A 16,477-nucleotide genomic window follows, 5' to 3' on the forward strand; every position below is an offset into this window, starting at 1 on the left:
TACGTATTCATTCTGATGCTATGAAAAGTTTTTACTTAAAAGTATGAGAAGTAAAATGTTCCCCAATGATTTGAATGGGTAAAAGCAAGAGGAAGCCAACACCAATATTGAAGCAAACTCTCAATGCCCCAAAGGTTTTTCACATGTCACTTTAAATGTTGAGTGATGACAAATCTGTCTAAATGTTTAATTTATAAATGCCTGCCACAATTGGTCTTTTTCACTCGTGAGGTTGGTTGTGTGAACCAAAGGTTTTGTGCAAATGTAAACGGAATACAGACTCTTCCGACATATGCAAATTGAATCTGAACCAAAACCTTCAGCCTTTTAATATTGTAAAAGCTAATAACCACATGACACAGGGCTTCCCATCCTGTTTCTGGGTCTTCCCTCACAGGTTTGTCCCAGAGTGTTCCAGCACCTTCTGGAGTGTTCAAACTGTGTTCCAGTGTTGGCGCGTGTGTGTAGAATGTGTTATATAGCACTGGAGTTATTTTATCACCGGGGACCTGGCCAATCCAAAATACACATGAGTATTTTAAATAGTGGAGGGTCCATCTGACTGAGCTCTTTCCATACGTTGTTACACACTTTACCAGTATGTACTGTTCATTCATCCCACATTGTGCTAGCAGGATCAGAGGAACATTACCCATTCTTTCATACATTACTTTTTATTCTTTGTTCCTATCTGAATGGGAGTGAGACAAGTCAGGTAGTAGAGAGATCATTTTAAAGTTAACATTGATACTAGGGGTGGGGGGAAAAAAAAATCGATTTTTCGATTTCTCTCGACTCTCTCTAGAACGATTCTGTCTCGATTCAGAAAAGTTCATAATCGATTTTTTAATAAAATAAAAAAATAATAATAATTCATATTTTTTTTTTTTTTTTACACATTCATTTTGTGTTGAAATGCAAGCTGCATCGATTATTGCATTGTTCATAGAAAGTCATAATTGTGACAAGGACACACTTTTTCTCTAATAAAAAAATAGATCTGTTGATTTTTTTTAATTATCAAACACAAAGTAGGAAGTGATTTGAGACTGAGTAGCAAACTCAAATGTTTTAAAAATCGAGATGCATCGATAATCGTTTTATCGGTTTAGAATTGATAATCGATAATCGGTTTAGAATCGATAATCGGTTTAGAATCGAGAATCGGTTTAGAATCGAATCGTTGACCTCTGAATCGGAATCGAATCGTGAGGTGCCAAGAGATTCCCACCCCTAATTGATACTAGGTTTGACTGTAGGATTATATTATTACAAACAAACACACGCATTTCATTTAGTCTGAAGTGCAGCAGAGGTACCATGGTATGTCTTGGAGTCTGAGCTGGTGTTGGTGTCTTTTCATGAAGAGTGTTTCATCCAATGTGCTCCCTGCTTGAATTCCCTCTCCATACTCGAACTCACTTCACTTCATGCTGCTTCAACTAAGATGGTGGTTTGACAGAAATGGTGGCAACCAAAACTTCAAGTAAACTCAGACTCAGCGATTAAACCCAAACCCCTTTATTAAACATTTATTAAATAATATACTAAAAGTCATACAACGACGCATATCTTCGTGGTATGAATGTGGGAACGTTCTGACCACCCAGGGGTAAGGGTCAACAGAGTGTGTGTGTGGACAGGTCCAAAATGGTTATACAGCTTGCAGACTTGTATGTACAGTACAGGGGGATCCCATGAGAGCCTAGAAGTTGATCGCCTTTCCAAATGAGGCGGCTAGGTTGGCTTCTCTGAAGGCCTCGGACACAGTCTGCAGTCGGGGGGAGAGAGAAAGGTCAGAGGTCAGATGAGTTCACATTGACACTCAGTTAAAGGGGGGATAGAAACATATTTTTTTTTTTTACAATTTAAGCTCAAAGTATTTGCTTCTTTTATCAAAAGTGTTTGAGACAAAATGATCAGGTCTTAGAATTATTGTCACTGAGACGACATGTTTACACCAGTGAGCATACCAATGAGGAAGTGACTGATTGTGAGGGTTATGGACGCTATCACTACATGCTGTGACAAACAGGTGAAAGTCTTCAGGCAGCATGGCGTACTTCAGACATAAAGATCAGTCATTGATAATAAGAGTGAAGTTTAATGAAGTTACATGAGTGTGGATCAGTCTCATTGATAATAAGAGTGAAGTTTCAGTCTCATTGATAATAAGAGTGAAGTTTAATGAAGTTACATGAGTGTGGATCAGTCTCATTGATAATAAGAGTGAAGTTTCAGTCTCATTGATAATAAGAGTGAAGTTACATGAGTGTGGATCAGTGTCATTGATAATAAGAGTGAAGTTTAATGAACACTTACATTAGTGTGGATCAGTGTTATTGATAATAAGAGTGAAGTTTAAACACTTACATGAGTGTGGATCAGAGTCATTGATAATAAGAGTGAAGTTTCAGTGTCGTTGATAATAAGAGTGAAGTTACATGAGTGTGGATCAGTGTCATTGATAATAAGAGTGAAGTTTAATGAACACTTACGGGATGAGCGTGGCATACTCTGGCCACATCCTCACATGATGCTCCATACTCCATCGCTAACGCCGCTTCATTGATCAACTCTCCAGCCGACTGCACATCACAGAAAAAGACAAGAAAGCAGTGTTTAAGAGTTGCATTGTAATGTCAATACCCCTTCAGGAAGGAGGGAAGGAACCATGTGGTCATGTGGTTGAGTTACTCACAGATCCCAGGATGTGAGCGCCCATCATCCGGTCGGTCTCCTTGTGACTCAAGATCTTCACCATCCCATCGGTGTCATTATTGGTCTTAGCTCTGCTGTTTGCAGCGAAGGGGAATTTGCCAACTTTATATGGTACACCCTAAGAAAGAGAAAAGATCATAAAACACATCACTAACTTAGAGATCAATAGAACTTAAAGAATGCCAACTTTATATGGTACACCTTAAGAAAGAGAAATGTAGATCTCAACATAAAAGATTATAAAACACATCACTAACTTAGAGATCAATAGAACTTAAAGAATGCCAACTTTATATGGTACACCTTAAGAAAGAGAAATGTAGATCTCAACATAAAAGATTATAAAACACATCACTAACTTAGAGATCAATAGAACTTAAAGAATGCAAAATTGATTTCCATCATAGCATCTCTACGCTGCTTGCAGCAAGGTACTATATGGATTGGAAGATTGTATTAAGTGCCCACAAGGGATGGTCTTGTATAGCAACCATTTTACTTTAGAATTACCTGTTTATATCTCCCAGGTGACTTCAATCATTGAACCAAGTGGTGTTCACAGTAAGAAACTACAGATTTGCAGTGTTGGGTCCTCTTAAATATTTGACTTCAATGACATGAATTGAATAAAAGCATCCATCCATCCATCGATTGATTGATTGTTCACCTCCTCTTTGAGCTGCTCCTCAGTCACACACTTATTATCTCTCTCACTCACTTACACTCACTCATACACACACACACACACACACACACACACACACACACACACACACACACACACACACACACACACACACACACACACACACACACACACACACACACAAACCTCCTCTTTGAGCTGCTCCTCAGTCTTGCCCACCCAAGCCACCTCAGGATGCGTGTAGATGACGGAGGGCACACAGTTATAATCGATGTGGACCGCGCCACCTGCCATGCCCTCCACGCAGACGATGCCCTCGTCCTCGGCCTTGTGTGCCAGCATGGGCCCGGCCACCACATCGCCGATAGCGAAGATACTGTGAGGGGGCACAAGAGGAATGCTTTAGGTTCACCAGGTTTGGTCACACGCTTGACCTACAAAAATGTTGTTTGGTGCCAAGTCATATCTCACAGCTAACCGAGTACATCCACACAAAGGCAATCCTCTAGGCCGCCTTCAGACATGGCTGGTGTGGAGCTGTCAGAGCTATGTCAGATGCTTACCTAGGGACGTTGGTCTGGAAGCGGTTGTTGACGGGGATCCTGCCTCTGTTGTCCAGCTCAATGCCCACAGACTCCAGGCCCAGGTGGCTGGTGAAAGGGCGCCGGCCGACGCAGACCAGCAGGACGTCACAGGTCATGGTCTCGTTCTTGCCACCAGCTGCTGCCTCAATCCTTTAAGAGCACATGGATCACGTTACACAAAGTGTTCACGGAGCATTCGAATCCTTTCAAGCAGTCGCAGTTATTCAGACTCATCTGAGTGCTCCCTTCCTATACAATTGGCATGATAAGTCATGTTGACAGTTCAGTTACAGCAGTAATAGGCCGACACCATTAACAATACGTGCGCAAGAATTCCTGACTTCAGTGATACACAGATAGCGTTTAGCCTACTGTTAGCTCCTCTAGGTGTCACCAATCTGGAAGTTCCAAGTACTGTATTATGCGTACACCACCTCCAGACCATGTGCAGAGATACGCTTCTTTTCCCAGCAAATATCCTTTCATGACTACTGTTTATGTATAGAAAAGTGCGCAGCACAGTTGTAGTGCGTATGTACCCTTGAAACATATGGCCCAGTATCATATGGGAATAGTAAGGGAGTTCACACAAGTTACTTTTGGTCAGGCCGTGATCATTTTAGCTTTGTGAATAGATCATTGATAAAACAGCCATCATGTGGCCCCACAAGGTGATTACACAGTTATGGGGCCAACAGGTGCCCATTAAACACATGGCCAAGGACAACAACCAACCACATGCAAAGAAAAACCTGTCGATATAGAATAAAAAAAAAAGCTGTGTCTGTGTAAGCTAGATTGGATGGCACATTTCACATTTTACAATTTACGTAGTGCTGTCTATAATTTACAACATGGTTGGCCTCCACTGAGAAGAGAACTTGTTCAGGAGGAACACTGTGGAATGTTGCTGCAGTATTCCCATCGGAGTCTTTTCAATTCAAACCAATGTCCTACTGGTCACGCCTGCCTGGCACCACACCACTGGCTAATGCAACGTGCTCTAGCAGCAAAACCATGAATGAATATCGTCCTTGCCACACCTCTGGCTAATGCAACGTGCTCTAGCAAAAAAACCATGAATGAATACCGTCCTTGCCTTCTTCTGAATGAACATATATATAACCATTACATAAAACTTACGCAACATCAATCAGGCCATCGGCTCTTTTGGTCGCTCCCATGACCTTTGTGCCCAGTTTGAACTTCATGCCCTGCTTCTGAAGGATGCGCTGGAAGTTCTTTGAGATCTCCATGTCGATGCCCATGCCTCCAACATGGCCCAGGAACTCGACGGCTGTCACTTTGGATCCCAGTCGCTGCCATACGGAGCCCTAGAGAGCACAGCGATGTGGATTACACTCAGCTGACAGGGAAAGGAAAAGTTCCTCCTACACACACACACATACAGACGACATCTGCCAAACAAATTTTAAAGTCAAATTCTGTAAAAAAAAAAAAAGTACGGCCTTCAGTCTTAAAAGGAGGATGGCTGTGCTCTATTGTGTCATGCACATCCTCACCAGTTCTACTCCAATGACTCCTGCTCCAATCACAATCAGGTTCTCTGGAACCTTCTTCAGGGAGAGAGCGCCAGTGGACGACACCACGGTCTCCTCATCAATCTGTGAGGGTGGAAACAAGTGAGACATGACACATCACCCTCTTGAAAAGAAGCATGTCACACAACAAGCTTAACACCTGACAATCTCAAGTGTATAACTTCCAACTCACTTAAGACAACTAAATTGCCTGAACGGAGCTATTGCCTTCAACTTACATGAACAGTTTTACGCAACAACTAACAATACCATTTTAAATGTACGTATTTAATGACAACACTATTCAAGCTTCAGAGCAATTTGAGAGTTCACTGCTGCCTCTTCAGAACCAACAAGAAGTAATCATGCTTCAGAGAACTGTGGTTTATGAACAGACATCGCATTTAGCCACGTTTCATTTCTCTTGCCAGGGGAATAGGATGCAATTGTGTATATATACCTCGATCCCAGGGAAAGGGGTGACTTCTGATCCAGTGGCAATAAGTATGTTCTTGCTGTTGATGACTTGCTCAGTGCCATCACCCATTTTTGCTGTGACTTGGTTTTTCCCAGTGATGGTGCCATAGCCATTGACGTGTGTGACCTATAACACAACATACGTGTCACCAAATTGACTACATGTCTCTTGCTATTGCTGAATGTGCTGCAGTTGCGTTCCAAAGTATTCTCCTCTCAGCTGTTGTACAGAATGAATGACAGAAATCAGTCTGGCCTGGAGAGTCAAGCCTTTGAAAGTGAACACAGGCGCTCAGGCTCCTGTGAGACATATGCACAGAATGTAGTGACATCACACTCTGATATGGAACAAACATGTGTTTAAAGCCACCATTCTATACCAATGCCAATGTAACCTGCGTTTGTACAGACAGGCACAGACCCTCACCAGACTTAAACACACAACCTCGGTGATGGGAGGCTAAAACCCACGGGTGCTAGTGTCTGTTGCTAGCACGTCTCTTAAGTGTTGGCCAACCATGACACTCATCCCCCTAAACCTAACACCCCATCTGGGTCACGGCACCAATGTAACCTGTGGCAAAGGTTTTGGCCTAAAGACTGAGATATGTCTTAATTACTGACATTTCTGTGTGAGAAATGACTGACATACAACTGACATACAACTGACATATGTGTATGGAAAAACCTATTGGCCACCTTACTTTGTTCTGTTTAAATAGATGTGCAATGCCTCCCGTCAGGGCTTTGACAGCCCCACTCTTCTGGGCCATCATCTTCTCCAGGTTGAGTGTTATTCCTGAAACTACACGACAATATGGAGTTACACCACAATTATTTACATTTCTTTTAAAGATGGTTCAGTTGAGAAGGGTTGACATGTTCATGTCTGTAGTCTATGTTCTTTACAAATAATTAACAATCAGAATCAGGTTTTATTGGCCAAGTAAGTTTGCACAAACAAGGAATTTGACTTGGTAAAGTGACTCTCAGTGTGCTTACACAAAATATACAACACAATACAATACAATACAAACAAACAAACAGTGCAACAGTGCAATGGACTAAGGAGTTTAAGAAAGTATGTACAAGGCGGAATGGCTATATACAGTAGCTGTGAAATGTTGCACAACAGTAGTGCAAAGAAGGCGTGGCTACTTTACACCAGTAGTGCTGCAGGCCTTGCTTTTTTTGTTGTTGTTGACATTAATACTTTGAAGAACAAGTGCAAAACCAAAAAGGAACACATTTCCTCTAGAAGGAGAATAATATCATAACCTTAGTTCTTACTTTCAATGCCTCTGCTTTCAAAGTCCTTTCCATGTGCAAGATGATAGAAGTAAGAATTGTTCAAGAGTGCCTACAAAGGGAAACAGACATGAAATCAAGTCAATCACCAATCTGTGGCTCAGTATCAGTGCACGGATCTATCCTGTTCTTATAACTGCTTCATGATTTGATCGTGAATATTTACTCCCTTCAGCAATGTAAGAGTTAGCTAGATGGCCCCATATGTTGTTCCCGCGCTGAGAACCATACAGATTTCCAGAAAGCAAGAGGTTAAGTATGAAACCCCTAACCTTTCTTCAACCTTCATCACAGGCACTTTCACAACACCACTTGCAGTGTGCATTAAGTATATTCAGGGGATGGCCTACATTTCAAAACCAAAAACTCTGTCAATGACACACCAAATGTGTGTGTAACAGTGCTTGGAGTTTGGTTGGTAAAGCATGACACTTGGCCTCACCAATGCCAAGAATTCAGATCCTTGGGACCACAATTACTGCTGTATGTCAAACAGTAATACATCTGGACTGGACAGGGAAAGACTAAATGAAATATGCTGAACAGACACAGCTCTTACTAACCAAAATATTAAACAATAAAATCACTTGAAATGTTTACATATGGTCCAAGAACGAATTAAACTTAATTTGACATGTTATCATAACTGTGTTATTAGTGAAGTGCACTACTATTAAATGGTATTTGATCATAACTGTGTTATTACTGAAGTGAACTACCTTAGATGGTATTTGATCATAACTGTGTTATTACTGAAGTGCACTACCTTAGATGGTATTTGATCATAACTGTGTTATTACTGAAGTGCACTACCTTAGATGGTATTTGATCATAACTGTGTTATTACTGAAGTGCACTACCTTAGATGGTATTTGATCATAACTGTGATATTAGTGAACTACCTTAGATGGTATTTGATCATAACTGTGATATTAGTGAACTACCTTAGATGGTATGCAGCCAACGTTCAAGCAGGTTCCCCCAAGGGTGGCGTTCTTCTCCACACATACTGTCTAAAGATGGAAGACATTTCAATCATCTGTCATTGTCTTTAAATCATTTCATTTGTGATATTTCCCCTAAAAGAAATGTCTCCTTTACCTTGAAGCCAAGCTGCGCTGCCTTAATCGCGGCGACATAACCTCCAGGCCCCGAACCCACAACAGTTACATCAGCTTCAACTGCAAGACAATAAACTCAGCTGATGTCATGTCCAAAAGGCCCTTTACTGCCAGGGGTAACTTTACTCCTGATAGTTTTCGATTCCTTTGTATGTCTTAACATGCAAAGTAATTGACAATAAAGCTACTTTGACTTTGACTTTTGACTTTGACTTTCCACACAAGAGCATTTAATGACAAACAACAGGAGCAAAGGCTTTCCAAAATAACTAATGCCACTGATATAACAGACTTCACTGCTCAGGACATTATGATAAATAGACTTACTCTGGGCTTTGTCTGCATATGTCCTTACAGACAATGCAGTTGCTGGATGGAGTTTGCATGGAAGACGTGAGCCCCGCTGTATTAGCAAAAGAGAGTGAAATAGCAGATTCAAAATGTCAAGATATTATAGCAGAAGTCAACACACTTCACTCAGTGATGGGAAAAGCAGAACACCTATTTGTCATTGGACCACTTCAGAGGACCTGAAAGCTCCCAGTCTGTAAAAATGAACCCGTAGGAGGCCATGCAATGCTTCAAGTGCACATCAAATCGAATTCCTTCAAGACCTTAAATCGGTAAACAAACAGCCCCTACTGTTTATGATCATCTACAGGCAGCTTCATCACAGTCACCCTACCAAATTGTAATAACATAAGGCCATTATCAACCTTCATTCAGTTATCATAATTTAAGTTTGACATGTACGATATAGCTGCAATTGTCATGTTAGCAATACAAATTCGCTTCAGGATCACTTCTCAGATTACTTGACTGAAAGATCCTTTGCAGAGACTGCACCTACACTGTGAGCCAGCCGTCTACTCGACTTTGCACCATCAATTTCTATCTATGTAGAGTATAGACGTTATACAACTTATTCTACCTTGTATTTCGCGAGCCAAAATATATTTTAACGTTATGGCCTAGTGTGACAGCCGATTAGCAGAATAACGTTACGACATCTATTTTACGAGCTAGCTACCTTTACCAGAATGTACCCACATGGTTTTGAAATGTTAACGTTACAAGGAGATAAACTTGTTTGTCACCGCGCCAACTAACAGTCCATTTGCGAGCTTAACCAAACAAGTTGCCAAAGTTGGCATTATGACATTCAGCAATGCTGTCGAACATAATCTAACTTTGCTTCCTTGTTAGCCATTAGGGTTTAGCATTGACACTCTTCAGTCGGAACATCGCTAGCTGACGTTAGCTAATGATACTTAAGGGCCTTCACTTGATCACTGACATAATAATCAAATTGTAGATTTAAGTTGTTTTGACAAACATGTACTCATAATGTACATTCAGAACATGCTATTGGTTACATAAAAGCAGCGTTTACCTTGGCAAGGGTGCGATACAACTGGTTACAACTCTGCATTTTGACATTCGTCCACTTAACCTAGAGCAGACGGAGCATCCAAGGACTCTTTGTTGCGCGCCTGCGCACTCGAAACCAAATAACTTGTCGCTCGATTATGACGTTTCTCAACTGACTTGGGATCTTCTGATGTGATCTGGGTGTTATTCTTCATGTACTGTCTATGGACATACATGTAGGTAGGAACTGGTAAATATACAACACAGATTGTATGTAGAGTTCTAAATGATACAAAAGGTCTGATCCATTTTTTTTTTTATGTACACAGGAAAATATGGTAAATTCCTTGTACTATTGGTTTAGGACTTCCCACACCGGCCAGTCCTCTCACTGTCATACCCAACAACCTAACCTACGCAATATGACAACTGCCCAACCAAAGATCCTGAGCAGCAGGATACAACAACAATGCATAACTGGCTGGTGACAGCCACGACACACAACATGCCGCATGGGATCCTGAAAGACCCTCCCTCACAGTACAGCATGCAACATGTCTGTAGCCCACCACTGCTAAACACAACATACATGATTGCTCAACCATAGAACCTGAGTAGCAGGATGCAACAAAAAAAAAGTTGCCCTTGTGAGCATTTCACTGGGGTTTTCAAGCAGACACCTTCCTTCATCAGTGTTTCGTTGAATTAGCCCCACGACACCTCCAGAAGGCTCAACAGTGGTGTCTGGCGTCCCAGAGGGGTTAGGACACATGCCACTACCAGAGACTACATCAGATACACCTCAAGATACGCCTCAACAAGATTTCACATACCTCAGTGTTAATTCAGGTAAATTCACGACCCCGGGTAGTAGGCTATGTGAGCAACTCAGCCACAATCACTGGCTCACTTTTTCAGCAGCCTCAGACAACTTCTTTAAAGCTCTTTTGAGTGACCTTGAAAACCAAAAGTGTTCTGGTTGATTTAGCTATAAAGCCTCCAACACCTATCTCCACTGGTCTTGTGTCTGCTTGCCAACCTCGTTCCCTCGCTTGTGACACCAGTTCCGCACACTTTAGTTTCCTCCTCAATCGTATCTTCAAAGGGAATCGTTATCTCAATAATGTGCTCACACTCAGAATACAACACCATGCCTTCTCTCATAGCAGTCACAATACACTGTGGAACTTGAAATTGTCTTCCAACATCAGCCAGAAATCTGGGTGTGGACTTTATAAAATAGTTTGTGCCACAAATCAGCAGATGTAAGTGAATTAGTTGTCACTCATATTGATGCTGATTAGCATTTGTCATCCTTTCACTTGTGCACTTTCTTAGTCTTACCAGGTCTTGTCATTTTTTCTGGAATCAAACCATTTAGGCAGAGGCAGAGTTAAAGGCAGAGTCAGCAATTAATCCATTACACCTTTTGTCAAATTCAGGAAATTGAACATTCCTCTAGCTGTCAGTTCTGTGTGTGCACTAAAAAAGACCTCCTGTAAATGGGAAATAAACATAGTGGCTCAGCCTAAAGGTTTGTTGGCTGGATATTGTTGCCTTGCCTTGCCTTACGTTAGCAGCTCTCTCTCGCTCCTGGTCTCACGACTCTGCCGTCTCAATTTTGGTATCATAGCAACGCGACCAAAACAAAGTAGAGAAGGACTTGAGAGGGTGGAAGCGGAAAGGTTAGCTAGTATTCTAAAACCTTTGGTAGAAGGACGTGTGAAAACATGACTTCCCCAAAAGAAGTAGAGGCAACAGAATATCTTAAAAAACACAAAATACTAGAGCTTATGGATAATTTAACAAGCATGGTATTCTTTCACAGGCCAGGTGAGCACTGCTTTCGATATCCATTAGCCATCGAAAATGTAGGCCAATGTAAAGTAAAATCTGCCACGAGAGGCAGAATGAAGAATCGTTAACTTAACACGGACTCTACCGAGAGTCTATAATGTCTCTAGACTTAACATAGTAAAGTAGGCTACGACGTCAGGCAGGTGGATAACAGTTAACTAGTGAGAAGGAAAAATGAAATTATGAATGATAGATGATGATAGCACGGCAACAGTGAAGGTTGACAGTCTAAGTGATGACTGAGTGGGTTGTTGTATAAGTCAGTACAGCTTTATCTGCAATGAATTAGACATACAATTAGGCTATGTTGGTTTATTTTTTATTTTTCTCGCAGAAAGACCACGGGAATTCTTGATTGACCAGTTGGAACAGCTAAAATTATCTAAAGTGTCCTCCTCGGTGGATAGCCCCTGCCTATTTTCTAATGCCAACTTGGAAGCCATTTTTGGAATCTTGGATCCTATTGATCACGGTTACATCACTTATTCTCAGTTCAAAGAAGGTGAGCCTCTTAAATGCAATATATCCTATAGGCTACCACTACATTACTAATAATTGCAAGGGTTAATTCTATCTGCTTTCCATGAAGCTCTCACCACTCTAGGGATAAAGAATATCAATGATTGTCCAGATGGCTTTGTGAAAGACCAAATCACCAAAGACACATTTAAAAAGGAAGCGTAAGTTAATTTTCAAAGTTAATATTTATCCTTAGATATTCTTTTAGCAATATTCATTAATTTAACATTTGTGATGGAATGAATTACAGTGACGTCCATGGTTTACGCTTATATATTAGTATTATGCTTTTGTTCAGATTAACTTGTTCCTTTCTTTTTTTCTTTTTTCTTCAGGAGAAAGGCACTATCTGAAAGCTCATCCACATTCGTTAAAGGGCAACCTGTGGAGCCTACTCTGTGAAGGTGTTCTATCCCGCTGTATTTCACAGAATTGTTGTTCAAATGGAATGTTTTTAATGTATTCTACAACTTTGTTTAACAAGTAATGACAACAAATTACAAAGAATATTACACCAATTTGAATGAAAATGTACAATATTTCACGAACTTGATATGACACTACTGTGACATCTTCGGCTGTGTTATGTGTGAAGGGCAATGGGAAGAACACCACTTTTTGAAGTTCTTCATAAATGTCCTACTGCTCCATTGCACACAATGACATGATGAAAGGGAGCTAAGTGGGCCATCTTCAATGTGAAATATGTTGCAATATATTGTTTTTGTTCAACCATTTTTGTATGCTTATTCTTGACCAAGAGATTTAGTTTCAAGTTATTTCATTTGATTTGTTTTGCTATTTGAGCTGCACAAAGCTCAGGCACAAAAGGCCTCTAAGATTAAGAAAAGAGATAAACTGCAAACATTTTCTAAAATCACTCCTGAAGAGGATAACAATAATTAAAAATGCCTTCATACTGTCATCTACCCATGCACCATATCCCAGCGTAACACTAAAAGTGTGTTGGGTCATCATGCAGGAAAGAGACAGCTGTGATGTACAGGTGCATCTCAAGACATTTGAATATCGTGGAAAAGTTTGTTTTTTCCCGTAATTTAAAAATTCAAAAAAATCCAGTGTCTCAAAATATTAGAATAAAGAATTTAAAATACAGAAATGTCAACCTGAGAAGAGCTCTAATCAGCTAATTAACTCAAAAGTCCAGCAAAGGTTTCCTGAGCCTTCAATGTCTCAGTCTGGTTCAGTAGCCTACACACAACCACAATCATGGGGAAGACTGCTGACTTGACAGTTGTCCTCACTGACGGCCTCCATGAGAAGGGGTAAGCCACAGAAAGTCATTGCTGAAAGGGCTGGCTGTTCGGAGAGTGCTGTATCAAAACATATTCATGAAAAGTTGACTGGAAGGGAAAAGTGGTAGGAAACGGTGCCAAAGCAACTAGGATGACCACAGCCTTGAGAGGATTGTCAAGCCAAGCCTATTCAAGAACTTGGGAGAGCTTCACAAGGAGTGGACTGAGGCTGGAGTCAGTGCATCAAGGCTGCCCGACATGATTGAAGCGCTGGGCAGAGCTGTTGGCACTCAGACTGTGGCTATACACCGCGATATGGATAACATCCTGGCGGCTATTAACCGCGATATGGATAACAACACGGAGAAGTTCACGGCTTTGCAAAGGAAATTGGAGCAATTCGGAGACCGGACGGAATAGGAGTAGACGAGCAAATTGGCGCCTACTCCCAAGACCAAACAACCCCAATCTTATCTGCTTTCGGCCCCCTCAACCAGCACTGCCTTGGCCAAGGCTGTTGCTGGAACAACAACTCCCCTGAAGATCGCTGCAGTGAGACTCTCTTGCATTCCCTTCCCCCTTTCCACAGACACCTGTGGATTGTTGTCTCAGTCCAGGACCTTTTCAAGGATGTCTCCATGGCAACGACAATCTTGCGGACTGAGAATCTGTCTGATTAGGCCTAGGGGAAGGCGACAATCCAGGCCTACTCATACTCGAACTTTCTACATGCATACATACACACATACACATTACTGATATGCATTCATCACCCCATGACCCCCATCCCACGCCTTCGCCTGCTTCGTACCCCCAGGGTGACAGGCGGGTCTGTGACCATAGCCGAATATGGCTGTTGGACCAGATTGCTGCTTGTTTGCGCTGGCTTACCTCCATCCCCCCTCCCCCCTCCCCGTTGCAAGTCTTGAGTTCTGTCATGTTGTAAAATGTATGTGCTTATGTGCTGAGGTGTTTTTTTCCTGCTCCCACACTGTACTCCTCTAGGAGCATAGTCTGGGGGTCGCCTTTTTTTTCTCCTCCCTTTCCTCATGTTATGCTGCAATTCTTCCCTCAACCTTGTCTTCCCGTCCTGTCTACCCCCTTGTCCGATGGCGCTTGTGTAGCGGCCGTGGAGATCTCGTGCAGGAGATAGTTTGGTGATACTATAGCCTGCATGGAGAATACCAAAACAAATTCCTAGTATCTGTATACATGGCGAAATAAAGTTGAATTGAAGAGCCACCACACACAGACGTGTCCAGGAATGGGCTACAAGTGTCGCATTCCTAGTGTCAAGCCACTCCTGAACCAGAGACAACGTCAGAAGCGTCTTACCTGAGCAAAGGAGAAAAATAACTGGACAGTTGCTCAGTGGAAATTTTGCATTTCATTTGGAAATCAAGGTCCCAGAGTCTGGAGAAAGAGTGGAGAGGCACCGAATCCAAGTTGCTTGAAGTCCAGTGTGAAGTTTCCACAGTCAGTGATGATTTGGGGTGCCATGTAATTTGCTGGTGTTGGTCCACTGTGTTTTATCAAGTCCAGAGTCAATGCAGCGGTCAACCAGGAGATTTTAGAGCACTTCATGCTTCCATCTGCTAACAAGCTTTATGGAGATGCTGATTTCCTTTCCAGCAGGATTTGGAACCTGCCCACAGTGCCAAAACGACTGGTAACTGGTTTTCTGCCCATGGTATTACTGTGCTTGATTGGCCAGCCAACTGACCTGACCTCCATAGAGAATCTATGGGATATTGTCAAGAGGAAAATGAGATCCACCAGATCCAACAATACAGACGAGCGGAAGGCCGCTATCATAGCAACCTGGGCTTCCATAACACCTCAGCAGTGCCACAGGCTGATTGCCTCCCTGTCACGCCACATTGATGCAGTCATTTGTGCAAAAGGAGCCCCAACCAAGTATTTATTGCATAAATGAACATACTTTTTTGTGTTTTTAGTTAATTAGCTGATTAAAGCTCTTCTCAGGTCGACATTTCTGTATTTTAAATTCTTTGTTGTAATATTTTGAGATACTGGATTTTTGATTTCCATGAGCTGTAAGCCATAATTGTCAAGATTAAAACAAAAAAGTCCTGAAACATGCCACTTATGTGTAATGATTCTAGAATATATTAAGGTGCCACTCTAGAGGGTTTTGTGTTTTGCTGTTCAATAATAGTTTAATTAAGGGGGATAGGTGAGAGGCAGTGGTTTTGTGTTTTGTTGTTCATTAATAGTTTAATTAAGTGGGATAGTTGTGAGGGCAGTGCTTTTGTGTTTTGCTGTTTATTAATAGTTTAATTAGGTGTGAGGCAGTGCCATGGTACTGATAGCTGAAATGCCTATTAAGTAAAATACATATTTATCGTCACAAAACCTCCATGTGTAGGCCTGTGTAATGTGTGAAAGCAGCAGCCAAGTGTCCTTTCATGTTATGGGCTATAACTATGTATTTTATTTTATTTGATACATTTTTTTTTTAAATGACTCACTATACTCTCGTTTTGGCCACAGTAAGAACATATAGTCAATTTATAGCCTACTTAATATCCACTTTTTTCATTAATAATCGTTTTGGATGATTACAATGTGTAGATGTGTGGATGATTACAATATGCTTGCAATGTGCGGGACTGTCATATTGAGTTATAGGCTATGGACATCAAATCACTTTCCTATGAAAGGCAAAGGCCCTAATCTTCAACAGGAGGGGAGAGAATGATTAGTCACAAGAGGCAACAAGCCACTGTGAGCTACTGACTGGCACCCTGTTTAATCTGCAGGATCAGATGGAAAGGTAGCTTTGAAATGTCTCCCTGTTTAAATTATATCACATTCTTGTCAGTGGTATTTGCCTTGATGAAGTAATTGAGGCTTTGTGTGAAGTTTAACACAAACAGAGGGACAGACAGGGAGTGTTTGTAGGTGACTGAGTGAGTGCATGTATGCTTGTGTCGATGTGCATGTGCACTGTGTCACTGAAAGAGAAGGGAGTTATGATTACTTAAATTCCTCTACGCATCTGTCTGTAGAATTCCCTATGCCCCTCCCCCGGCCAAACTCCAAATCACCTGAT

General features: G+C 41.5%; 2 protein-coding genes across 2 annotated transcripts; one reads left to right on the forward strand and one right to left on the reverse strand.

The window, feature by feature from the left end:
* Window positions 1–1,505: 1,505 nt before the first annotated feature.
* dldh (dihydrolipoamide dehydrogenase) lies at window positions 1,506–9,907 on the reverse strand. Its single transcript, XM_031564130.2, has 14 exons — window positions 9,792–9,907; window positions 8,726–8,801; window positions 8,379–8,458; window positions 8,222–8,290; window positions 7,260–7,329; window positions 6,674–6,774; window positions 5,953–6,096; window positions 5,475–5,576; window positions 5,095–5,285; window positions 3,931–4,101; window positions 3,554–3,743; window positions 2,702–2,839; window positions 2,499–2,588; window positions 1,506–1,771 (listed from the first exon to the last, which is right to left on the reverse strand). Exons 1-14 carry the CDS (start codon window positions 9,828–9,830, stop codon window positions 1,706–1,708), a joined length of 1,527 nt encoding a protein of 508 aa, XP_031419990.1. The 5' UTR covers window positions 9,831–9,907; the 3' UTR covers window positions 1,506–1,705.
* A 1,484-nt stretch (window positions 9,908–11,391) lies between these two features.
* On the forward strand, window positions 11,392–12,767 carry si:dkey-42p14.3 (EF-hand calcium-binding domain-containing protein 10). The gene is made up of 4 exons (XM_031562574.1): window positions 11,392–11,602; window positions 11,961–12,128; window positions 12,216–12,306; window positions 12,481–12,767. Exons 1-4 carry the CDS (start codon window positions 11,500–11,502, stop codon window positions 12,545–12,547), a joined length of 429 nt encoding a protein of 142 aa, XP_031418434.1. The 5' UTR covers window positions 11,392–11,499; the 3' UTR covers window positions 12,548–12,767.
* Window positions 12,768–16,477: the final 3,710 nt, after the last annotated feature.

Source organism: Clupea harengus, chromosome 3, assembly GCF_900700415.2.
Source record: "Clupea harengus chromosome 3, Ch_v2.0.2, whole genome shotgun sequence".
Lineage (NCBI taxonomy): Eukaryota > Metazoa > Chordata > Actinopteri > Clupeiformes > Clupeidae > Clupea > Clupea harengus.